The sequence below is a fragment of the Loxodonta africana genome, chromosome 15 (genome assembly GCF_030014295.1).
Source record: "Loxodonta africana isolate mLoxAfr1 chromosome 15, mLoxAfr1.hap2, whole genome shotgun sequence".
Classification (NCBI taxonomy): domain Eukaryota; kingdom Metazoa; phylum Chordata; class Mammalia; order Proboscidea; family Elephantidae; genus Loxodonta; species Loxodonta africana.
Window position 1 is genome coordinate 2,981,220 of NC_087356.1, and position 25,880 is coordinate 3,007,099.

General features: G+C 41.9%; 1 protein-coding gene across 4 annotated transcripts in view; it reads right to left on the reverse strand.

The window, feature by feature from the left end:
* TMEM131 (transmembrane protein 131) overlaps positions 1–25,880 on the reverse strand; it is a 228,518-nt gene that overhangs the window by 49,286 nt on the left and 153,352 nt on the right. For 3 of the 4 annotated variants that reach the window (XM_064268427.1, XM_064268428.1, XM_064268430.1), the window contains 9 exons: positions 25,349–25,410; positions 13,131–13,239; positions 8,955–9,063; positions 8,038–8,191; positions 7,764–7,934; positions 5,749–5,859; positions 5,523–5,657; positions 3,968–4,072; positions 2,559–2,645 (listed from right to left, as the gene is read on the reverse strand). In XM_064268427.1, the coding sequence (XP_064124497.1) occupies positions 2,559–2,645; positions 3,968–4,072; positions 5,523–5,657; positions 5,749–5,859; positions 7,764–7,934; positions 8,038–8,191; positions 8,955–9,063; positions 13,131–13,239; positions 25,349–25,410 (1,043 nt within the window). The remainder of the gene's footprint in view (positions 1–2,558; positions 2,646–3,967; positions 4,073–5,522; positions 5,658–5,748; positions 5,860–7,763; positions 7,935–8,037; positions 8,192–8,954; positions 9,064–13,130; positions 13,240–25,348; positions 25,411–25,880) is intronic. The other variant, XM_064268429.1, reaches the window with a different exon arrangement.

The window sequence follows — 25,880 nt, forward strand, 5'->3', positions numbered from 1 at the left end:
ACAGTTGTGAGGATTTCTGTTTTCTTTATATTGAGGTGTAATCCATACTGAAGACTGTGGCCTTTGATCTTCATCAGTAAGTGCTTCAAGTCCTCTTCACTTTCAGGGAACAAGGTTAAAGAAACGCACAGAAAAAAGACAGTTGAATAACAGGTTAAGGCTAACACTCAACCATTTACAGCCTAGTGGGTGACAGCCAAACAGGAGAAATACATGAGAGGGCAGATAAGCTGTGGAATAGGAAGGACAGGAAGGCCTGTGCTGAGTTCCGGTCTGACCTCCAATCAGCTATGTCATCCTGTGACACCCGGTCCTTATACACCTTTAGTTACTACTTCCCTCAGGCCTCTGTCTCTCAGGGGTGTGGTGGGATCAAAAGAGGTAACAGATATAAAAGTTCGTTTTACAATTTCTATTTAAGTATTAAGTATTAAACTACAAGTTATCTGACTATCTGATAAAACAGATTTTACATAATTTGGTAATATAAGCTTAATTTGTAATTCGAAGCAAATACTTGATTTGGAAAGGCATGTAAAGATACTGGAAAGCTTACTCTGAAGTAGTTCAAAACCCATTGTGTTCTAGTCATTTCTGACTCATGGCGGCTCCAGGTGTTAAGGCGTAGAACAGCTCTATAGGGTTTTCTCGGTTATAATTTTTACACAAGCACATTGCCAGTCCCGATTTTTATACAGGTGGTTTCTCCTCTGCTCCACCTATGGGCTCTTTTACTGTGTCACCTACTGTCTTCTCAACTGCACTCTTCCCTTCCAGGATTTACACAGTGATTTAGGAGATCACTGACTGAGAAAATAAGAGATAGAATAAGGTCCTTTCGGAGGAATAAGGAAGTCAAGAATTCTGTAGGGTCAATACAAAGCAGAATGACAAGGAGATGAAGATTTAATTAAGACCTAAACTTAAATGCGCTGAACCTGTTAATTAAAAATTTCTGTTTTTAGGGAGTTAAATTTTAAATTGAGATTTTATTCTGTATAGCATTAAGATTTCTGGAATGGGTTGTTTGTCCTAACTCACCATGCCTCCTACCATGGGATAAAGGGGCTCCTATACTGTGAGCTGAATTAGCCACAAAAGGCAGGACTGACTCCTGCTTTTTCTACTTTTTTCCTTCTTGTTTCACAGCCTCAAACCCAGGTCAGAACTTTGACGCCCCGATCTACCTGCCTCCTCATACCATCTTCAATTAGTACAACCTCCTCAGGATGCTCAGGTACAGGTCAAATGACACACCTGAAATGTCCCTGGCATCATTTTGTTCCTTCATTCATCCATCATCTAGTGGGGATACAAAGACCCCTCCTTGGGGTGATCAGCATACGAGGAAATAATGATGGCATAATGAGAGGCCTACTACAAGAGAGGTATTCTCATACTATGAGACTGACGTGCTGTCTACTGCAGTAAGAAGGCACTCGCTGGAGAGGTATTTTCAAAGTGGCCCAGGATCACACAGGCAAAAACAAGCACTGTCTAGAGGACTCAGAAATCTTCAGAGAGATGACGACTTAACTGAATTTGGAAAATGTGTTCTTTGAAGGAAGGAGAGGAGGAGGGGCGTTCACGGGAAGCAGCAGCAAAGGCTTGGGCGTGTAAAGGGTTTTACTGCTTCCGCCAAGGAGCCCCGGTGATGCAGCGGTTAAGCAATCAGTTGTTATCCAGAAGGTCTGTGGTTTGAACCCGCCAGCCACTCTGCAGGAGAAAGGTGTGGCAGTCTGCTTCCATAGAGATTACAGCCTTGGAAACCCTACTCTGTCCTGCAGGGTCGCTGCGACTCAGAGTTGACTCGAGGGCAATGGGTTTGATTTTTGGTTTACTGCCTGTGCCACGGTCCCAAGTTCAAACCTCCCCTCGTCACTTCTCATGTGGACTCTGGCCAGAGGTTCTGGGCTGGCGTCCCTGCTTCCAGCACTCTATTGCTACTTCCAGGTGCTTCCTGTATTTACTTCTGCCAGCATGCCAAACTTTAAAGCTGAGCTCTGACGATGTCAAGCCTCGGCTTGCAAACTGTGGATCTCCATGGCTTTAAATGATTTTATTTTTTTCATGCTTTCACCACAACACACTATTCCATCTTCTCTCTTAAAACTTCCCTCCATTCTTGCCAACTGGACAACTCACTAGTGCCTGAACCTACATCTGGCTTTATTGCTTCTGTGTCTTTATTCAGGTTGTTCCCTGGGCCCTGAATGCAAGTGCTTCCCACACCTTACCTATCCCTGCCAGAAGAAAAGTCTAAGCTGCTCACACGGCACCTTTGTCAACCAGACACTCAGCGCTTTTATCTTTACTCCTCTTCGGGCAATTTCTATACCCCGCTTTACACGGGTCCATCGGCCAGTACAGGTAGAAAAATTTTTGAGAGATAGGACTATTTTTTATTCCTCTTTCTACCTTCTTAGGAACCTCATACAGTGTCTTGCCTTATAATAAATGATTAATAAAGAAAAAACCAACTTTACTGGTGAATTCTAGGAGGATAAAGGTAAAGTCAAAAAAGAAACTAGTCAGAAAAAGTCTGTAAATTGTCTTACTGGAAAGGTAGGTGGAAGAGCCATGTGCTTGGGGAGGCAGGTAAGTGAGCCCACCGCGATCACAGCCTTCACAGGAATTGTTAGGATCTGTGGGGTGAAGAAGCGGACCGTGAAGAAACAAGTGGTTAACTCTGACTTTGAGCCCAACGATTATTGCATTATTTTCCTGAAATAAAAAAATACTCACCTTGGGATTTTTATTGGCAATGACCACCTCATAACCAATACTGAAATCACCCGCAGATACTGTTTAATCTAGCTGTCCAATGTATTTCATAAAATGCATTGAAATACAGTCAATTTCTCAGTGATTCATTGAAAACACAGTAAACAGGAGGGAATGGGGAGGGAATGAAGACAGATTTTGCACAAGTACCGTGTAGATAATTAACTTAAAAAGGAAAGTCAACTTGTACTCATAAAACGTGAAAAATCCAGAATATTCTGGAGTTACGCAGATCTCTATTCTTTTCTATCTAGAAAACAAGTAACATCAACCTAATTAAAAAAAAAGAGTTGAGTATTCTATATTTAGAATCTCAACTCAAGCCCAATTAGTAACTCACAAAGATATTTCTCTAGGATACTTTCTCTTAATTTTTATTATTATCCATGCTAACAAAGACTCACCCTAACTCTGAAATGTACTCATTTTGACCATGAGTGATAAATATGAATTCCTCATTTTTGGAGGGCATTAATTTGACAGACGCCCAATAGATTGTTATTAAACGGGAAATTCTGTTTACTCTGTGTTAGTTTTCTTTCATGCGAGAGTTGTGTATGCTGAAAACAGGGCAGCAACTTGTTAAATTTAGCAGTATTCAACTTCCCAAAGAGTTTTAAATATTAAATAAAAAATATTTTGGCTTGGAAGAAATTTAGCCATTCAAAATCTTACTGAATACAACACGTCAAACTCTACAAAGAGTCTTTAAAAAGCTTGATCTTTTTTTTTGTCCCTTGAATTTGATTGAATCATAGAAATACAAACATGAGAACTAAAATTAAGACAAGATTCCTCAACTTTATCCTCCTTTGTGGAAATGTTACACAGGTGGATATTTACAGTTGCGGAAAGAATCAGAAAGAACTAGCTTAGGGCGGTTCCCGCCAGGCTCTGTGCGACACTGTCACCACCTGTAGGCAGGGTTCTAACAAGGAAAATTCTAAGTGTGCTACAGGCATTCTCCCGAAGCCACTTCCTTAGTTCAGGAGGTTTGGGTTTTATCAGACAACTGGGCGCTGATGAACATCCATCTTCTGTAAGTCTATACTCTAATTTCCCAAAATCTAAGGAACTACAGAAGACCAACTACATGAAAGTGTAGCTTTGTGAGTAGACTTGTCTGCTTCTATAAAAATGAAAAAGGACTGAATCACTCTGAAAAACCCCACGAAGTCCTTACCTCATAATCTGTTGTGATCTGTATGGCTCCATCATGAATCCCTTCTAGTTTCTTTGCAGTAAGTTTGACTCTGAACACCGCAAAATAGCCTGAAGCTAGTATTACCTACATGTGACAGAAATAACGTCATTTCATTAGCCTTGCTTGTTGAAGTTCCTAATTAAAATGGAAGTCAAGGCTATAGTGATAAACTGACTTTCGTACCCCAACCCAGTACAGTATGACACTCAATTACTGTATCAGGGAACAAACGCCTCAAGATAACGCCCATGCCGGGATGCCTGTCTACCACACTTACTACATGGGCCATCGAGAAAGCAGGCTCCAAGAGGCACAGTCAGGCTCCCAGCTGCTAAGCTGGGGAGGGGGTATGATTCTCGGCCAGCAGAGTTCCTCACTCATCACGCATGTATCTACAGGGCCAAAGGGGGTGAGGGTGGAGCAGAGGGACACAGCCCTTCAATGACATGAGGGCACGGGTACATAAAAAGTTGGCTCTGCTTCAAGCTTTGAAAGTTACTCTGTAATGTTAAGAGCCATGTCTTCACAGCAACTGAGGCTAGGTCCTGTTAAAACACCGAAGTTCATGGAAAGAAGGAAGAGTTAAGCAGCAAACATCTGAAAGAAGAGTGGGGACTTATCTGTTTTCTCAAGCTATTTAGTGATTTTTTTGCACTTGTTCTCTTCAATCATCTCTAATAAACATGAACTTCATTTTGTGAAGTCGAACCCTAATTGTTAGTGTTGCTGTTGTTGTTTGGTGCTGTCGAGTCAGTTTTGATTCACTGTGACCCTACGTACAACAGAATGAAATGCCGCCTGGTCCTGCACCACCTCATGAACGCTGTTATGCTTGAGCCCACTGTTGCAGCCACTGTGTCAATCTATCTCGTTGAGGGTCTTCCTCTTTTAAAGGAGTTCTATTCCCATCCTCCCATGAGAAACGTGAGGCTCCTTCTCACACGAGGTGACTCTATGAATCCTCTCTCTGTAGGTGTGAACTCCAGGCTTCCGTCTCAGCAGTGGCGAGGGCTTGCACAGGCATACTTGTTTTCTCTTGCTCGGGGCTCGCTTAACGACCAACAGCACATACTTGTGACAGTACAAGGACACGGGCAGAGTCATGGAGGGGTCAAATAAATAACACTGGCCTCAGGGAGATGCTTTTCTAATCAGTACAGAAAGTCTGCCAAAAATATTACTGTATAATTGGACACACTTTCTATCAATGTTCAGGGCAATGTCGTCTACCCCACAAACTCAATGAACTTGGGGTTAGCGTGATACCTGTAAGACTTCTCCTGCATTGACGCTTGTGTAATAAAAAGACAATTTTTGCTTGTTATGGATATTTTTACAACAAAGTAGAAATTAACCCCTTTGGATTTTAGTGCCCTTGTTATAAAAGGAGGAGGTTGATTTACCCATAAGATCCTTTCAAGAGCAAATAATGGGTGCTATTATGAATCACACAAAACTATTAGTCAAGGTACTCAATTTTTATTTGGGGTTTAGAAATAGAGATTAATTTAAAGAAACGATCAAGTTGACTTACTGATGACTGGTCTGATAAAGAGGATTTTTCTAACTCTGGAAGTCTTGAAATAATCGTAGTTCTGTTGCCTCTTTCTGTAGCTACCAGTTCTATGGATAAGCCTTCTCCTATGATATGCCAACTTTTTACAGCCAACTTAAAAAAGAAAAGATATAAAAGTGATTATCACAACACTCGCATAAAATTCTTAAATGTGATTTAAAATGAAGATGAATTTTGTTTTTACCTCAATTGGATTGCTGTTTATAATTGCAAATAGAACATTACTTGCTTCTGTAGCACTCAGTATGCCAAAATCTATGAAGCGTTCTTCTACTTTGGGGGGCAACACAAAGTACTGAAAGATATAAAAGAACAGGATTAAAATTAAAATCACGAAAAAAAAATGTAAAAATAAAAAACATAACAGAATGTTACCAGAAGAAAGCAACCATATTAAAATATACGTATATATAAATGAATATATATACACATATGTAAAACGTAAGTAAGGACTTTGTACAAAAAAAGCATTTTCATTAATCATGAGACAGGCCTAGGCTAGAGCAGGGCTGGTTGCCCACCCTGCCTTTGCACAGAGGCCAGGAAAAAGGGGAGCAGGGCAGAGTGCGGAATAAACAACCTGGTACAACCATAACCCACCTCCTGGAGAGTAGAACAGAACACACAGGCCCTATGGGGCAAACTGCTTCGGCTAAGGGGCGGGACGAACTGAATGGTCCAAGATGTTGCAAATAAACTGTCAATATAGTTCTTGCAGGACTCCAAAGGAGCAGAGTGTGTGCAAAAGGAGTGAAAGTGACCACTGTTTGTCCTACCTGTGCCAGCCGAAAGGGGCAATGTGACAAAGGGACCCAGTGTGCCTGCGTCACATCCCGTAATGAGTTATGTTGAGAGGAACCGAAGGACTTCCATCTTGAACTGCGTGCGCACCAGCAGTTGCATAACCCAACTCAGTCTCCCCCTTCCCCCAGAACCTCATGAATAAACATCAAAACCCCAACTCCACTCTTTGTTGAAACCCTTGAATACATGGCTCGTAGGTGAATCAGTGAAACAGTCTTTTTGAAGGTTCTAGCCCTTATTGTCTCCTTTTACTAGCTGCTGGCAAAATAAATTTGCTTATGTGACTCCAGGCTGCCTCAATAGTCTTATTGTGTGGCACAAATCCAGTTGGGTTCAACTAAGGAAGGGGCCCTTGGTAACAATCAGAAATGAAAGCACTCGTGGTCTCTGCTGAAATTTGCCCTCTAAAGCCACACAGGAGAAGAAGCTGAAGTATTAATATAAAAAATAAAGCTCAAGTAGTAAAAAAATATCATGAGTTCGTGAAAACAGCTACAAATTAGTAATCACGTCAGCGGGATCAATAAAGGAGGTGTGGGATGACACTGGAGGTCCTCCAGCTCGATTCTGACTTTTGGAGGACCACATTTCTGGATCTTCTACTTCGCCCTTTGTTCTCCATCTCTTTCTATCAGTTTTACATTTGATCTAAGTTTCTGTCTTTGAATACTCTAAGAACCTCTTTGTTCGCATTTTTTGGGCTTGTTTTCTGAGCCAGAAAGCCCTGTATGCTTTCTTCCCATGTCGCCTTCTGGTTACTCCTTCCACCATGTGTCTCCACCACCCTTCCTCTCTTCTGCACAATCTGGTTCTTCTGGGCAGGCTGGCAGTCCCTGGGTTTAGTCAGCTCTTCGCTACACAGCTCCCTCTTCATTCTCTTTGTATTACTGTTTTTTTTGTTTCCTGCCTGTTATTTTTCTTCCATTTAGTTCCTTTTTAGCTTTTTCATCCTCAGAGCAGTTTAAAAGTAGAATGTGGAGAAGATCTCAGCAGAGACCAGTTAGAGGGTTCAGCTGTGTTATGATGAGAGGTGGCCACTGGGAAGGGTAAAAATGGGTTATCTTGGATGAAGTGACTAGGAAGGGATGAGGCCAATCTGTACAGAAAATGGCAAAATATAAGATTGTCTAATCATATCTGAAAACACAAAAGATAGAAAACCCAAACCAAACCCACTCATAGCGACCCTGTGGACAGAAGAGAACTGCCCCATAGGGTTTCCAAGGCTGTAATCTTTATGGGCGCACACTGCCACATCTTTCTCCCTCAGAGTGGCTGGTGGGTTTGAACTGCCAACCTTTTGGTTAGCAACTGAAAGCTTAACCACTGTTCCACTAGGGCTCCTATAAAAAATGGACACAGAGTTTAAATTCCAAAGGTGGAGAACATACTTACGTCTAAAAAGCCTGTGTACACCCGCACAGGTAAATGAAATTTAGATGCATTGGTAATGAGTAAAATATTATTGTCTATGTGCACGGATGATGTGGACGGCATAAAAAACAGGGTAAAAATGTACCCTGATTCATTTGGAAGAATTAAGACTGGTTTGCTGAAGTTGTGAACCTAAGAAATGATGGGAGAGAAAAAAAAACACAAAAAACAATGTGTCAGTACCATCTAGTCTGCAGACCAATAAAATTAAAAGCAGGAGTGTTCCCAGACATACTTTAAACATCGTTTTGGCTTCTTCTGGGAGCAAAACATCATGAATGAGGATCGCGAAATTGAAAGTGTTGGTCAGATGCACCGGCCTGTCCACGGGGTCCGCAGGGCTGTCTCCGATGTGGAACAGCGTTGCCGTGTGATCAAACCCCAAATAACTGTGGTGGTGGGGGGCGACAAAACCAAAACAAACCACTTTTATTTCCGAGTGCCTTTAAAATCCAAGGCCTTTTGTTGTATATAATAATTTGTATTTAGCACTGAGGACTGTATTAGACAACTAGGACAATAATGTTTTAGTGACTGATCACATAATTGAAAATAAAAATTAGCGTTTTTTGCAAACACTGAAATGTAATATAAAGGACAGTTTTCTACTGAGCTTATATGTAAACAAACAAGACAAAACGTAGTAACTGCAAAAGCTCTAAGTTACTCTTTTAAAAACCATGTTTATCATTCAATTGCAACCACCTTTGTTAAAATGCACTATTACCAAGATGAATACTGAACTCTTATTGGTTAAACTACAATTAGAAAATGAACTACATGTTATCATTTGTTTTAAAAAAGTTGTAATTCTAGAACCATGTTTATGAGACTATAAAAGAATATAAATTTTGTTTCAAGTGACAAAATAACAAGCCACAACCACTTATGTGTCACAACAGGAATAAGAGCAGAGAGGTGGTTCAAGTGACTTATACTGTTAAAAAAATGCAATTCCTTTTCATATTGGATTATTGAATCAAGACTTTAAGCCCAGATCACGTAACATTTACTTTTTTAAGCTTGCTCTTTTCAACAATAATTCCGTAGAATTTATGGGACCTTGACTACTAGTTTTGGTATTTCTGATGACTTTTTTTTTTTTTACTGACGAACAAAAATTTGGAAAGCTGATTTGAAAGAGAAACTCACCCATCCAGAACTTCCGCCTGATAGGGTATTTCCAGTTTGGAGTAACTCTTTTCCTTTGCTTTAACAGTTATTTTCCCAGAACACTGAGACGCTTTTTTGGCCTTTGACGCTGAAAAGAAACGTAACAAATGCCCTGTAGCCTTTTGCAACCAAAGGGTTCATGCAGGAGAGTGAGTTACTTTGTATGAACTGACAAAACCTTAAAAAAGTTGACCTTTAAACTGACAAACAGAACACTTTCGCAACATTTTAAATAAAATCAAACATTTTTGTAACATTTTAAATCACATTTGTCATACCAAAAAAAATTAAAAAAGAAAATAATTTTTCTGTAATGGGATGAACAAATAAACTGGCAAATAAATGTGGCTGAGGAAAAAAACAAACCATATTTGAACTACTTCTCTAAAGCTGCATGCTTTGGCTTTACCTGAACCAAACCCATTTCTCCACCTCCTCACTAGTGACATCTGTGTCTGGACAATTCTTTGTGGGGTTGGCCCGTGTGCTGTAGGACGGTTAGCAGCACCCCTGGCCTCTATCCGCTGGAGGCCAGAGCATCCCTTGAGCTGGGACAACCAAAAATATTTCCCCGGGAGACGAAACTGTTCCCCGTTAAGAACCAGTGGTTCATAGTCATACTGAGAGAGAAACAGCGCTCCGGAGTTCTGCTGACAATTATCAGTAGCGCGCTGCAAGAAAATCCAGAGCTGTAAGCTCTGAGCTATTCTGGCCAACCCCGACTCGCGGTCTCAGAGGAAGCAAGTCCCCTCCTCACATACCATCCTCACAGATGAAAAAAATCTGTAGATTTTGTAGCAGTTCTGAGTAACTCCACCTGGGGTTACAAAGAAACCCTAGTGGTACAGTGGTTAAGAACTTGGCTGCTAGCCAAAAGGTCGGCAGTTCGAATCCACCAGCTGCTCCCTGGGAACCCTATGGTGCAGCACTACTCCGTCCTCGAGGGTCGCTGTGAGTCAGAATTGACTTGATGACAATGGGTTTGGGTTTTTTTTTGGGAGGGGGTTTATAGAAACTCACTCAGGGGGTCCTGGACACCCATTAGATGTTTCCTTTCAAAGTGAATAAAGTGCTTGCCCCCTCGAAAGCACTTATGTAACACTTCTACTCAGAGCCACATGTATGTGAGTGCTGCAAACATGTTATCTAACTTCAGCAGAAAAACAGAGCAGCGAAGAAATGTCATGACGTTTAGTGTATGGCTATGTATAGATGGTGGCTTTAGATTTTTAAAACTCCTACTAAACCTCTTATCTCTTTCTACTTGCTAGTTAGCCTTTCACCACTCTTCTCAACCAAGGCTGATCAGAGTGGCCACAGTATTTAGGCATTTCATGGTATCTTATAAAGTTGTATTTTAGCAAATGAAGCAGTCAAAAATTGCTTAAAACATCATAAACAACAGTGACTTTTGATGAGAAAGATGCCTGCTTGGCAAGTCAGCACTGTAGAACATGCATGAGTGCGTTCTGAAAACACGAGAAGTTAAATGTGACACATTTCCTGACTGATTTTCACAGCAATCTCAGGCATTCTGTGTTGGCATCTAGGACACTGGAAGGTGGAGGGGTATTCCCATGGCAATAAGAGCCACTTACAAGAATGTGGGATTTGCTTTAAGGGGCATTTTCCTTTGTCTTTGTAATTTAATTCTACATGATTCATTTAAGGAACACTTACTTTAAAGTCTATGGTCTCAGAAGAGCCAACAGCAACGACACTGCATTTATGTTCAGAACAGGAAAATTCACTATGCCACCGACACAGGGGATGGACTCGGGACAGCTACAGCACAACTCCCCACTCCCTATCCCCCTACTCTGCGGATTTTACCGAAGAAACCCGCTGTCATCTAGTCGGTTCCGACTCATAGTAACCCATCAGGACAGAGTAGAACTGCCCCACAGTTTCCAAAGAGCGCCTGGTGGATTTGAACTGCCGACCTTTGGGTTAGCAGCCATAGCTCTAACTACTGCACCACCAGTGTTTCCTTCAACAGAAGGGTGGGTCCTAAATGCTCCCCTGACGTCCCACTGGCTGTTCTCCTTCTCTGTAAAGAGAATTTATACCTGCTGGTGCTGATAGTGATGGTTGGGAATGTGGTATCTTAGCACCGAGGAAGACCATTTATCTCAGACCTGAAATAACTGTTATCAGTAGCTTCTATAATACTGGCTATTTTTTTTTTTTTAACTTTTATTGTGCTTTAAGTGAAAGTTTATAAATCAAGTCAGTCTCATACAAAAATTTATATATACCTTGCTATGCACTCCTAATTGCTCTCCCTCTAATGAGACAGCGCACCTCCTCCCTCCACTCTCTCTTTTTGTGTCCATTCCGCCAGCTTCTGACACCCTCTGCCCTCTCATCTCCCCTCCAGATAGGAGATGCCAACACAGTCTCATGTGCCCACTTGATCCAAGAAGCTCATTCTTTACCAGCATCATTTTCTACCCCATTGACCAGTCCAATCCCTGTCTGAAGAGTTGGCTTTGGGAATGGTTCCTGTCTTGGGCTAACAGAAGGTCTGGGGACCATGACCTCCGGGGTCCTTCTAGTCTCAGTCAGACCATTAAGTCTGGTCTTTTTATGAGAATTTGGGGTTTGCATCCCACTGCTCTCCTGCTCCCTGAGGGGTTCTCTGTTGTGTTCCCTGTCAGGGCAGTCATCGGTTGTAGCCAGGCACCATCTAGTTCTTCTGGTCTCAGGCTGATGTAGTCTCTGGTTTATGTGGCTCTTTCTGTCTCTTCGGCTCATAATTACCTTGTGTCCTTGGTGTTCTTCATTCTCCTTTGCTCCAAGTGGGTTGAGACCAATTGATGCATCTTAGATGGCCACTTGCTACTGTTTAAGACCCCAGATGAATACTGGCTATTTCTTGACAGTTGTATTATGAAAGCATGCCTCATATTTAAATTTTATTTCCTTAGAGTTTTCACTGACCCTATGGGAATGAATACTTAAGCCTGCACCCAGCCAGTGTACTTGCTCCAGACCCTCCCCAGAACTCTCCATGTGCAAGGACTAAGCAAAGATGCTCACACACACTGTTCACTTTATCAATAAATTATTACCAAACCAAAACCAAACCCGTTGTCATCAAGCTGATTTTGACTCATGGTGATCCCATGGGTTAAAGAGACGACCTGCTCCATAGGGTTTTCTTGTCTGTAGTCTTTATGGAAGCAGATCAGGAGGTCTTCCTCCCATGGTGCCATGGGATGGGTCTGAACCGCCAACTTTTTGGTCAGTAGGTCAGTGCAACCCGTAGGTGCCGCCCAGGGAGCTTCACCTAGCGTGCTCTATCAAATACGTCACCTGGTGCTGAGCTCGGCTGTAAAATGTGAAGTGTGAGCAGAGGAGGCACTGTCATAAAGCCAAAACTCACGCCTTAGGGCTCCTCACTCGCGTGGCCCTTGGGGGAAGAGCCCCCACCCAGGGTTTCAGTTTGCATTAAACACATGGTCAAGCAGTCATTACGTCACTATTTGAAAATTCTTGTGACAACAAATTCAACAAATGTTCTATCAAAATGGGCAAAAATAAATAAAAACATGCTACGGAACTATTCTCAGAGCCTCGGGCGAGCTAGCACTCCCAAAGACAAAACGCGTAACTCATTGGTCAGAAAGAACAGTTGGCCAATTTGACAGCTCTGTCACACAGGGTATTATTTCAGCTAAAACGGGAACCTCTGCCTTGCTTTTAAAAGTCAATATTTGAAAATGTTAAGAGAGATTATTTCTGCTTCTAAATTCAAACATACTTCTGAAATTCAAATACATTATCACAGAATTAAAAAAAGTGATGACTTTATATGTAAAGCAAAGCATAACTTGTATATATAGGGGCTGATTAGCAGAGTTTAATCAGAACACCAAATTCATCGTCACTTCTGACTCCCAGTGAGCCCAGGTTACAGGAACGGAAGGCCAGTCCTGGTGTATCTGCTGAATGTTCATCTATTGGCTTTACGCAGTATTTTCTTTCAAGAATAAATAGTGTGTGATGGTTAACAGGAAAGATAAACTGAGGCAGCAGTATAAAATCTGACCACGAGTAGTCTGAATTTCTATATTAAGATGTCAAGATAGATTTTTTTTTAGTTTATAAGAATACCACCACTCTGTTAGAGAGAAAAAGGTGAATACTCACCGTCAAAACTAATACTTGCTACCTTAGTGTATTTACTTTCTGAAGCTTTTAATGTAACTGGTTTAAAGTGTACCGTCACAGCGTCATTTTGTGGTGTAGGTCGAACACTCTGCAAGAGAAAAACGGCTCAGTTGCGTTACACTGGAAAGCAAACTGGAAAATAAAGTAGAATCAAAATTTGAGAAGTTTAACTCATGTGGTCCCTTTTAAAGGGAGTAGGTCAAACTGGTAAAACTTAAAATTAATTTTATTAAAATATCTTTATGAAATAAAATGAAGACCGGAGTATAAAAATAAAACAAATCAGTGAATGTAGGAATCTAAAGAAAAACTTGTACGCTGGATGTGGGTACACAAGATATTTAAAAAGCTATTTATTTTCCAAATGAGTGCCTAATTCATACATAAGAGGAGGCAACATCAAGATTTATGATAGGATCCCTCCTAAAGAAATGACAATACTATATACAACGTCTTGACTACACAAAGATGAAGAGCGAACATGCATTTGGGAGCTGGCGTTCCTCCATCAAGGTAGCTCTGCAGATTCCACGGCTAGCGATATTTTCTTCTGCTTCTCTAAGGCCTGGCTGTGCAAGTCAGCCACACTGCTAGAAAGGCAGGGCTGCAATACTAGTTATGGGACTGAGCAGCGGGGAAGACTGTAGGGATGGTGGATTTGGAAGAGGTCAGGATGCTTTAAACTTAAAAAAGCAGATTCTTCTATTCAAACAACTATACTTACAATAACTAAAAACAGTAAAAGCGCACACTTTCAGAGCAAACTTAAAACATAAAAACATTTTAAGATACAGCCAGCTTTTACTGGTGATCCTCATAGACACAAATCACATTTAAACCAGGAAGGACTTTAACAATCCCGACACCCCGCCCTGTTTTACAGATGAGGAGGAGAACCTGACGACACTGAGTGATGCTTTGGCAGCCAGCCAGCACGAGGCAGGACTGGAAGCCAGGTTTCCTGACTCGGCCCAGTGTCTTCACTTGGCTTCTTACTGCACAAATGTGTGCTGATGAAATTGTGGTACTGGACACAGATCTTGATAAAAAATATTGTTTTGCAATCCACTCTGAATCTCACCTTGGTCTCAAAACCCTTCTGGGGTTTTTGTTGAATTTCTAGGGGCTCTATGAACTCGGGGGCCTGGTGACACAGTGCTTAAGAGCTAGGCTGCTAACCAAAAGGCTGGCAGTTCAAATCCATCAGCTGCTCCTTGGAAACCCTATGGGGCGGTTCTACTCTGTCCTATAGGGTTGCTATGAATAGGAATCAACGCGACAGCACCAGGTTTTTTTTTTGTATATGAACTTGCTGTCAAAGCCTGTCATTTTCTGTAGAAAAGAACATCTTTCTATTCTATGAAACTCATCAGGTGCGTCTACCAACAAGGTGCAGAGGGTCTCTGCTCCGCTCTGAGGATGCCAGTCAGAGATGAAGTCACAGCTCTCTCTTGGGCTCCCGGCTACCCTTTCAGCTCATCTTATAAAGGTGAAAGCTGCCTACACAGAACATCAAAGGCCAGACCCTTGAAGGCAGAAGAAGCACCTGAGAAGAGTGTGAAAAAGAGAAGCGTCCCTTTTGCTTTGTGCTTGCGATCACAGGGAACCAAGCTGAACACAGGCATAATGATTACAGGTAATGATTTTTAGCTCCAGGCGGCAGGGGTGTCCCTTCCCACGTCTGGGTAGTCTCTCTAGAGGGCCTGGAATGATGATGGCCCCAAGAAAGGCTCTGCAGTTTTCTGGGTTGAAAATCGTTAAGCAGCTTTAGCTCTTGGCCTTGGGTTCTCTCAGGATTTTAACTCTTTTATTCCCTCTTTTTTCTTCTTTGGGGACAACTTCTCATCTGCTGTGAATCTCTAACTAGGCTGGGAGTTGAATGATTTACTTGTATCAACATATTTACTTATCCACAAGCTTTCTGTTATTAGTAACCACTGAAAATACAAGTTTCTTCATTCCTTGAAGGGGGTGTGTGTGTGTGTGTGTGTGTGTGTGTGTGTGTCTATTTTTCTTTAAACAATAAAACACAGCAGTTTGAACTATAAGGTTCAAACTGCGGAATGTTTCTTCAGGTTTCATTTTATTTCCATACTAATAATACCCTTTTCCAAAGAAAAGGAAAGTGTTACAGATCTGGTAGGAATCAGTTTATGCAACAAAATAATATTAACTAGAGGAGCCTTAGTGGTGCAGTGGTTAAGAGCTCGGCTGCTAACCAAAAGGTCAGCAGTTCGAATCTACCAGAGGCTCCCTGGAAACCCTATGGGGCAGTTCTGCTCTGTCCTATAGGGTCGCTATGAGTCAGAATCAACTCGATGGCAACGGGTTTATGGTTATTTAACGACAAGTGTGAGAACAGGTCAACTGCCCACCTACTCTGGGCCTCATTTTTTCCACCTATGAAATCCTAGGGCATTAGGCTAGATATTTTCTAAGATCCATCTATCTACCAAATTTAGCAATTCTATTAATTTTGCTATTTTTTCCAAATTAGCCACTTTTATCTTGAGATTAAGATTTGTTAGAGATGATCTTAAAAAGCTAAAGTTAGCAAAGAACTTTAACAGATGTGGTTCTTAATTCTTTCACTTGCTCTGTGAATATGATGCAGCAACGATGGACTCCTGACTGTTTTCAAACAGGCTTATAGATTTTAAGTGATAGTTTACCAGTAATCACCCGAACACTCTTTAAGTGCCATCAGCCTGCACACCACCATGCCCGAAATAGCTAAGTGATGGAATCTGGAAAATATCATCACTAGAAGTGGCACTAGCTTAGAACAGTTGATGAAAAACAAGTTTTGTGGTGGGGCTGTAAAATGGTACAACGACTATAGAAAACGGTATGGTGTGTCCTCAAGAAGCTAGGAATAGAAATATCTCATGATCCAACAATCCCATTCCTGGTACAGACCCCAGAGTTCTAACAGCAATGGCACAAACAGACAGACACACACCTACGTTCATTGCATTGTGCACAACAGCAAACAGATGGAAACAGTCTCAGTGCCCATCAACGATGCATGGATAAACAACCTGTGGTACACACATACAATGGAATACTATGCAGCCATAAAGAATAACAATGAGTTCTCGAAACCTAACGTGGATGAATCTGGACAGCATAATGCTGAGTGAAATGAGTCAATCACAAAAGGACAAATGTTGTATCATCTCATTATTATTTTATTAAAAAAGATAAGAGAAAGCAAGGTTCTTTGGTGGTTACCAGAGGTGGGAGGGGGAGGGAGAGATAATCACTTTCTAGATAGCGATTGTTATTTTTGGTGATGTGAAAGGCAATACCCAATGTGGGTGAAGTGTGTACGATCTGACCACGGTAAATTATGACACTAAGAAGTACACAAGAATGAGAGATGATTTTGGTAAATGCTATAACATATACAATTGTGCAATGACAATAATAACAACCAAAAAATATGTGTGTGGTTACACAGGTAGACATGTATGCATACATGTGTACAGGAGGGCACGTGTGAATCCATGGGTATGTGTGTATGGGTGTATCTATAAGCATATGTATATACATGTTTGTGTTGTACATATATATATAAAATAAAGCACACAGGGGCACAGTTATGGATACTTCCTAGACATAACCAAACATCTTGTGGGACTGGTTTGCTAGGTTTGAAGCTTTAGGACCATAGTATCGTGGGACAAGTGAGACAACTGGCATACTACAGTTCATAAAGATATTGTTCTACGTCCCAGTTGGTGAGTAGTGTCTGGGGTCTTAAAAGCTTGTGAGTGATCATCTAAGATACAACTATTGGTCTCTACTAGACTTGATCAAAAGAGAAAGAAGGAAAACAAACACTCAAAGAAGAAACTAGTCTATAAGACTAACAGCCCACATGAACCATGGCCTTATCTATCCTGAGACCAGAAGAACTAGATGGTGCCCAGCTACCACTACCCACTGTTCTTACCAGGCACACAAGAGATGGTCCGGGATAGAATGGGAGAAAAATGTAGTACAAAACCCAAATTCCTAAAAAAGGCCAGACTTACTGGACCAGTAGAGACTTCAGGAACCCCCAAAACTGCTGTGCTGTGATGCCCTTTAAATACTCCTGGAGGTCACCTTTCAGTCAAATAACAGATTAGCTCATAAAATAAACACATCACCCATGAGTACTGAGCTCCTTTAAATAATCATCTGTATGAGATCAAATGGTCAACATTTACCCTAAAGCAAAGATAAGAATGAGATCGACGGAAACAGAACAATCAGAACGGAAATAATCAGAATGCTGACACACTGTGAAAAATGTAACCAACGTCACCGAAGAATATGCACAGAAAATGTTAAGTAGAAGCCTAATTTGCTGTGTAAACTTTCACCAAAAATGCAATGCATTAAAAAAGTCAAGCCACACACACACACATACACACACACAGAGTTTTTCTTACATGAAATATACGACTTTAATTAATTCCTTACCAGAGAAAAATTTAAAAATCAGTATATTACAGTAAGATTTTATAGTAAACAAATATTCACATAACTCATGCTTTACACAAATGGCCTGAATTAGTCAACATCAGAAAAACAAACAAAAATCATACCTCAGTCAGTTAAAACCCATTTTCCAAGGAAACAAACACGATGTTAAAAAAAAAAAAAAACCCAAAACACTTAAACAACTGGCTCACCTTGGGGCTTTAAAATGAAAAATAATGCACAACCATTAACTTATATGAAAGCATATTTATTCTACTAACCGGTTTCTATACTAGTCACTAACTGTTGCTTACTCAAAGATAACCAACAAGAGGGAAAAACATGGCAAGTTTCCCGGGAAGGGGAGCTTACATACATTCTAAATATAGCTCCAGCCTTTTCTCACAACATTCAGGCCCAACTAAGGCCTCAGTAACTCTCTAGTACGACTCGGGGCTCCAGGACATTCTGAAACTATCTACGAAAGCTTTGAGCAAACAAGGAGAATAATCTTTCAGTATGTAAAAATTATAATTAAAAAATTTATAGACAAGTTCCCTAATGTACACATCAAGTTGATACTGTGACAAGTTTTTGATTCTTATTCATTAATTAGAAAGGAAGCTTCATGCTAACGTTCGTCTTAAAGACAACCCAGGCAAACTTATTTCTTCATTTACATAGTGTCTTAGTCATCTAGTGCTGCTATAACAGAAATACCACAAGTAGGTGGCTTTAACAAACAAGTTTATTCTCTCACAGTCTAGAAGGCTAGAAGTCCAAATATAATGCATCAGCTCCAGGCGAAGTCTTTCTCTCTCTGTTGGTTCTGGAAAAAGGTCCTTGTCGTCAATCTTTCCCTGGTCTAGGAACTTCTCTGCACAGGAAACCTGGGTCCAAAGGATGCACGCTCCTGGCTCTACTTTCTTGGTTCTATGACGTCCCCGTCTCTCTACTCGCTTCTCTCTTTTGTCTCTTCAAAGAGATGGGCTTAAGACACAACCCAATCTTGTAGACTGGGTATCATCAACACAACTGCCGATAATCCCACCTCATTACATCATAAAGGATTTACAACACAGGAAAGTCACATCAGATGACGAAATCATGGACAACCACACAGTACTGGGAATCATGGCCTAGCCAAGTTGACACACATTTTGGGGGGACACAATTCATGACACATGGCATTAATGTTTTGTAAGGGGTCCTGGTGGCACAGTGGTTAAGAGCTTGGCTACTAACCAAAAGGTTGGCAGTTCGAATCCACCAGCCACTCCCTGGAAACCCTATGGGGCAGTTCTACTCTGTCCTATAGGGCTATTATGAGTGGGAACTGACCTGACGGCAATGTTTTGTAAAAGGTCCCTAGATGATGCAAATGGTTCGCACTCAACTGTTAACCTAAAGATTGGCAGTTTGAACCCACCTAACAGTGATGTGGAAGAAAAGGCTTGGCGATCTGCTTCTGTTAAGATTATAGCCAAGAAAACCCTATGGAGCAGTTCTACTCTATAAGACATCGGGTCACCAGGAGTCGAAATCAACTCAACAGCAACTAACAACAACTATATTTTGTAAACGTTGCAAAGAAAAACTCTCAAACTTGCACTATGAACAATCAGTGCTATGAGGTTCCCATCTGAGCATCCTGCCCACTAACAGGTGAGGAACTGGTATCTGGGACTGCCTGTCAGGAGTCCTTAAATACCTAGCACTGCCTGCCCCATCCTAGTAATTACATCTATTTGCGAATTGGAGGGACTCTTTTGAAAATGCACTGGTCTCTAAGTCTGCACATTATGTATAAAATGCTGGAACAAACAGCAAAAGCCTTAGGGAGCAGCTCTCTTCAAACTAGTTTCCTTGGTAGATGGGCTCATCCCTTGGCTGATAAGGGGAGTTGTCTAAGCTATCATCACCCCTCAAGTGGACCACCGCAAAGATTTCAAACTCACCACCTTGTTTTCCGCCCTGGCCACTGTGGAGTAGCCACCAAAAAACCAAACCAAACCTGTTGCCGTTGGGTCAATTCCGACTCATAGTGACCCTATAGGACAGAGTAGAACTGCCCCATAGAGTTTCCAAGGATTCAAACTGCTGTTAGCAGCCGTAGCACTTAACCACTACGCCAAGAGGGTTTCCTGGGGTAGCCACTGTGATCCCTAATACCACATAATCAGACAACATCACTCCCTTGCTTAAAATAGCTCCTCAATGCATTTAGAAAAAAAACCCAAATACCTCCGAGAGCCCCAGGAGGTCCTGCTTGACTCACTAGCCTCACCCCCTTCACACTCACCCCCTTCCGGTCCCCCAGAGCCTCCCTTCTGTTCCTTAGACTATTCAAAGCTGCTCCTGCTTCAGGCCTTGGCACCTGCTGTTCCCTGTCCCAGGAACACTCCTTCCTAGCTCTTCTTGTGGCTGCCTACTACCTCAGTTCTCACCTCAGATGTCAGCTCTACATCTAAGCCACCTCCCTCCACCTGCATTGTATGCCATTATGGTTAGTCCTTCAGAGAACCTGCCTCTACCTACAACTGTGCTATATACCTGCTGGATGTCTGCCTCCCACTAGACAGTGAGCTCCGTCGGGCAGGGCCCTCACTGGTCTGCTTCTCTGCAGTACTCTCCCCACTTAGCCGATGGCACAGCGTTGATGTTCATTAAGTATTTATCGAATCAATGCGTGAATGGATGAATGAATGAGAAAGTAAGACACAACTACCAAAACACTCAAAAGCTTTGTCACCTTGAGAATTAAGGTGCACCTGACCCAAGCCATGGTTTTTGAAGTCGCCTCACATGCATGTGAAAGCCAGATGATGAATAAGGAAGACCGAAGAATTGACACCTTTGAATTATGGTGTTGGCAAAGAATATTGAATATACCACAGACTGCCAGAAGAATGAACACATTTGCCTCACAAGAAGTATAGCCAGAATGCTCCTTAGAAGCAAGGATGCCAAGACTTCGTCTCATTTACTTTGGACATGTTATCAGGAGGGACCAGTCCCTAGAGAAGGACATCATGTTTGGTAAAGTAGAGGGTCAGCGAAAAAGAGTAAGACCTTCAATGAGATGGACTGACACAGAGGCTTCAACAATGGGCTCAAACACAGCAACGGATGGTATGGGACCCACAGAGTTTCGTTCTGTTGTAAGTGGGGTCGTTATGGGTCAGCATCTGATACCACCACCACCAAAACACTGACACAGTGAAGCCTTTGGATGTTAACAAAAAATGCTCATAGGTAGATACAGATGTAGGTATCATCCAAAGGCTACACACTATGTCAGCATTTTTGTGGTGGTGTTAGGCGCTGTCAGGTTGGTTCCAACTCATAGCGACCCTATGCACAACAGAACGAAGCACTGCCTGGTCCTGCGCCATCCTCACAGTCGCTGTTATGCTTGAGCCCATTGTTCCAGCCACTGTGTCAGTCCATCTCGTTGAGGGCTAGGACCTGTGCCATCCTAACAATCGTTGTTATGCTTAAGCTCACTGTCGCAGCCTCTGTGTCAGTCAATCTATCTGCCTATATCTCTGTGTATATATAAATAAGTTTTGAAGAGAAACACTGACCATGAAATTAAAATGATATGTTCATAAAGACTTGATTGAGTTATTCTATACTTAATATACTCTCATGTAACTTTTGAGTTTTTATATTTAGGTAAGTTATTATTATTTTTTTAAATAAAGGTCTGATTCAGTTTCCCTATTTGGAAAACCGAGATGTGTACATCTTATAGAGTTGTTCTATTAAATAAAGTGATCCACGTAAAACACTTAGCATGTGTCTGGCCTATAGTAAGAGCAAGAAATGCTTATTCACAATGTATTCTAATTACTTAACACAAGAGAAAAGGAGAAACACAGGCCTGTTTAATTTTCTATCTGAGTGAATTGACTACTATATTTTTCTTCACTCACATTCTTAGAATTGCAAATTATATTTTTCTATATTTTTTATATAATGTTTAGCCAAAAAGACATTTGTCTGAGCCCATTTATTGTATAAAGCGAGGCCAGTTTGCCTGGGAAGTAAAGGCGTTACCCATCAAAGGCCTAAACCTCCAATTAGAAGAGACTGCAGGTCTGAAGCCTGCCCAAGGCACACAGAAGTTCCCTTCTGATGCCGCCTGTGCAGTGGCATCCCACAGACTCACAGTGGCATCCCACAGACTCACAGTGGCATCCCACAGACTCACAGTGGCAACAGCACACACAGCATGGAGAACAACTACGTGGCATCTCCAACAGTGAGGCAATGGCAGACTGACCCACTAAGAGTCAGTGTCTGCCCTGTGGACAGGTGAGCTGGGTCTACTGCTAATGGGCATCTGGGGAGCACAAGGACTGGAAGGTGTGCTTTAAGATGCTTCCTCTGCAGGGTCAGTGACCTGAGCATAAGAGAAGGGAAGGGCTGGGGAGGAAGGTGTAAATCCATCGCCACTATGCTCCGTTTAACCAACTGGGTTAGAGAAGAAATTCAGTGTCAAGAAGTTTAAAGAAGGTAAGTAGGTTACAGTCAAAACAACCCATAAAAATCCAGCAGAAGTAATTACACTCTATGGTAGAGAAAGCCCTGATATACCAAACCAAAAAATTATGTACAAAAAAAAAAAAAATCACAATTTTAGATAAGCAAGATTTGAAAATATTAATATAGAACTTCTCCATCTGAAAAATATAGGGGGGTGTGTGTTTATGTTTCTGGAGGAAGTCTAACAGCAAGTTTGTTTTTTTTACAAAAGTGAGGATGTTGGCAGTGGGTGGCCTCCTATCATCTACTACTATTTTGAAAAAAAGTGTGTTTTAACATCAAAAAAAGAAAAAGTACATTATCTCAGAATAGTCCTTCCCCAGAAAGGGTGGTTATAACTTTTTACTAACATACAGCCTAACCCACTGCCATCAAGTCGATTCCAACTAGTAGTGACCCTACAGAACAGGGTAGAACTGCCCCATAGGGCTTCCAAGGCAATAATCTTTATGGAAGCAGACTGCCATATCTTTCCACCACAGAGCTGCTGGTGCGTTTGAACTGCCGACCTTTTTGGTTAGCAGCTGAGTGCTTTAACCACTGTGCCACCAGGGCCTCTATACTAACATATACACATTCATATTTTCATAAACATTTATGCTATTCTTATTTTGCTCATTTTCCTACAGACTCATGACAATTTCAACACAGATTAAAGAGCCAAAACCAATCACTAACCTCTCAATATCGTGGAGGCAATCCGCATTATGAATTTTTTAAGGAAAATTAATTATTACTATAAACAGGCATTACCAAGAAACTACAACAGAAATATTTGCTGTAATGTTTTTGAAAGGCCAGTGCTGGAAGACATCTGCCATTTTCATTCCACAGAGATTTTAATGATAATCGTTCAAAATACTGAACTAAAAATTTACAGGAATCAAGCAAAAGTCACCCAGTCAAGACAAAATTTTTGAAAGAAAGTCTGCATTAGCATGCATTAAGGTTGTTATTCAAGAAGAGAAATAATAAAAACAAGAGACATAATGCCGCTGGTTCTCTGCTTCGGTGTTTTTGTTTAAATGGTATTAGGGTGGCTGCATTAAAGGAGCCATTTCCTGTTACCCTTGGAGGCCTCCTTGGGGTGCAAGGGTATGAATCACAGCACACCCAGGAACCTGCATCAGTGGGTCCTTCCTCAGCCCACCGAATACTGGAGCATAGGAACTCCAGGTGGCTTCAGCCCCACTGCAGAGTGGGGGAAGCGCTCTGGCAGTACCTATTCCCCAGTCCTTCTACCCAGGAAGAAGCAGCGTCAGGTCAGGTATCAGGACGTTGCCTGGACCACGATCCTACTAGTGAGCAAGGTCACTGTGCATTAAAACGTGGCTATTTGGGATGACCATCTCCTGCTTCCTCACTTGTAGTTTGTCGGTACTTCTTTCTCTGGTATCTACTCCATAAGCTGATGGTAAAATTAGGCTTCGTCCTAGATGGACAGAGGCCCCTTAAGTCTTAAACTCATTTTATCAAAGTTCCTTGCATTTAGGTTTCTGGCATAAGCACCAACCAACCAACCAACCAGTTGCTGGATTACAATAAAAATATACTGCTTTCATTTTCTATTAGCCCCTGTACGATGTATGTATCTTGAGGACCTCATGAGGAGGCGAGGTTGCTGGGCAAGGCAAATTTGGACATTCCTGTCTTTTTTTTTTTTTTGCCTAAAACTAATGTCATCCCAAGTCCACTTACAAAGCATCAAAACCATTTGCTCTGTGTGTATGCATGAGGGGCAGGGAGGACTCTAGTTTATAGCAGGTTAATCTGGGGTAATTAAAAACCCACCTACTGCTATTAAGTCTATTCCGTCTCATGGTGACCCCACAGGACAGAGTAGAACTGCCCCATAGGGTTTCCAAGACTGAAAATCTTTCCAGAAGCAGACTGCTACATCTTCCTCCTGCAGAGCAGCTAGTGGGTTCAAATCATTGACCTTCTGGTTGGCAGCCGACTGCTTAACTACTGTGTCACCAGGGCTCCCAAACAAAAAAACCAAACCTGTGGCCATCAAGTTGATTCTGAATCATAGCGACCCTATAGGACAGAGTTGAACTGCCCCGTAGGGTTTCCAAGGAGTGGTTGGTAGATTCGAACTGACAACCTTTTGGTTAGCAGCCTAGCTCTTAACCACTGTGCCACCAGGACTCCACCATGGCTCCAGCAGGGCTCCAGGGTAAATAAAACAGCTGCCAGTTAGAAAAGGTGCCTATGGCAAATGTTCGCAGCACTCCGCCATTATCTTCTGTATTCCTTTGCTTCATTATTTCTCTTCTCGACTCGTCTGCGCCTTCTCCCTTCACCTGACTTACCCACGCCTTTAGGCTGACCACTGCACCTGACTTAGCCACGCCTTTAGGCTGACCACTGCACCTGACCTACCCACGCCTTTAGGCTGACCACCACACCCACTGCACCTGACCTACCCACGCCTTCAGGCTGACCACCGCACCTGACCTACCCACGCCTTCAGGCTGACCACCGCACCTGACCTACCCACGCCTTCAGGCTGACCACCGCACCTGACCTACCCACGCCTTCAGGCTGACCACCGCACCTGACCTACCCACGCCTTCAGGCTGACCACCGCACCTGACCTACCCACGCCTTCAGGCTGACCACCGCACCTGACCTACCCACGCCTTCAGGCTGACCACCGCACCTGACCTACCCACGCCTTCAGGCTGACCACCGCACCTGACCTACCCACGCCTTCAGGCTGACCACCGCACCTGACCTACCCACGCCTTTAGGCTGACCACCGCACCCGACGGAATCCTCATAATCTGCTCCTCCTTCCACAGGCCCATAGGTCCCGGGATTTATCAGAATCCACCAACCTCTTACACAACTGTACCTGAATAGGAGCCTCGTGACCTTTGGTTCAAGCTTAATTTCGAAAAGATTGTCCATTTTCCTCCTTAACCTTACAATCTGGGGTAGCGAGAGGCAGAGCAGGGTTCTCAAGTCACGTATCGACCAAAGTGTCACCAAAAACCCAAAAAACCACACCTGTTGCCGTCAAGTCGATTCCGACTCACAGTGACCCTATATGAGATGAGAGTGTCACCAGGCCATCACAAAAGGGAATTCCTTTAGAGCAAGGGTTTTATTATTTTTAACTTTGTCATAAATCAAAGACATAAAAGAAAAAATAAGCAAAAACTTACTGTTATTGGGACATCTTTTGTTCCTGAATTTAATAAATGAAGATTTAAAACTTTTGGCAGATCTGTCAAAATTGAGGAAAAGAAATATTTCTTAAAAAGATGTTGTTTATAGAAAGTTAGAATCTTTACCTTATTAGACATCAAATTAAATCTAGAATGTGCAACGAAATGACAATCACTTAGAAAAAAAAGTTAGGGGTAATGAACTCACAAGGACACTGTATATTACAAGAATTGCCCGCTGCTAACCAAAAACAAACAAACAAAAAACCCCCCAAAAGTTCCAAAATCTTTTAGGAAGATCAGGTGTCATTCCTAATCGTAGAGTTTTCCAGTGATGCACAGTGAAGCAAATTAACAATGTACGATGTGAAATTATTGTATTAAAACCAAACCTAATTTTTAAAAATGTAGCCTTCAATCTTCAACAACCAAATTTTAATTACATATGGCCCACGCAGACCCCAAATTTCAGGTACTCTTTAATAAATTTCAGGTACTCCTCAAGAAAAAACTCTACTTGGTTATTTTT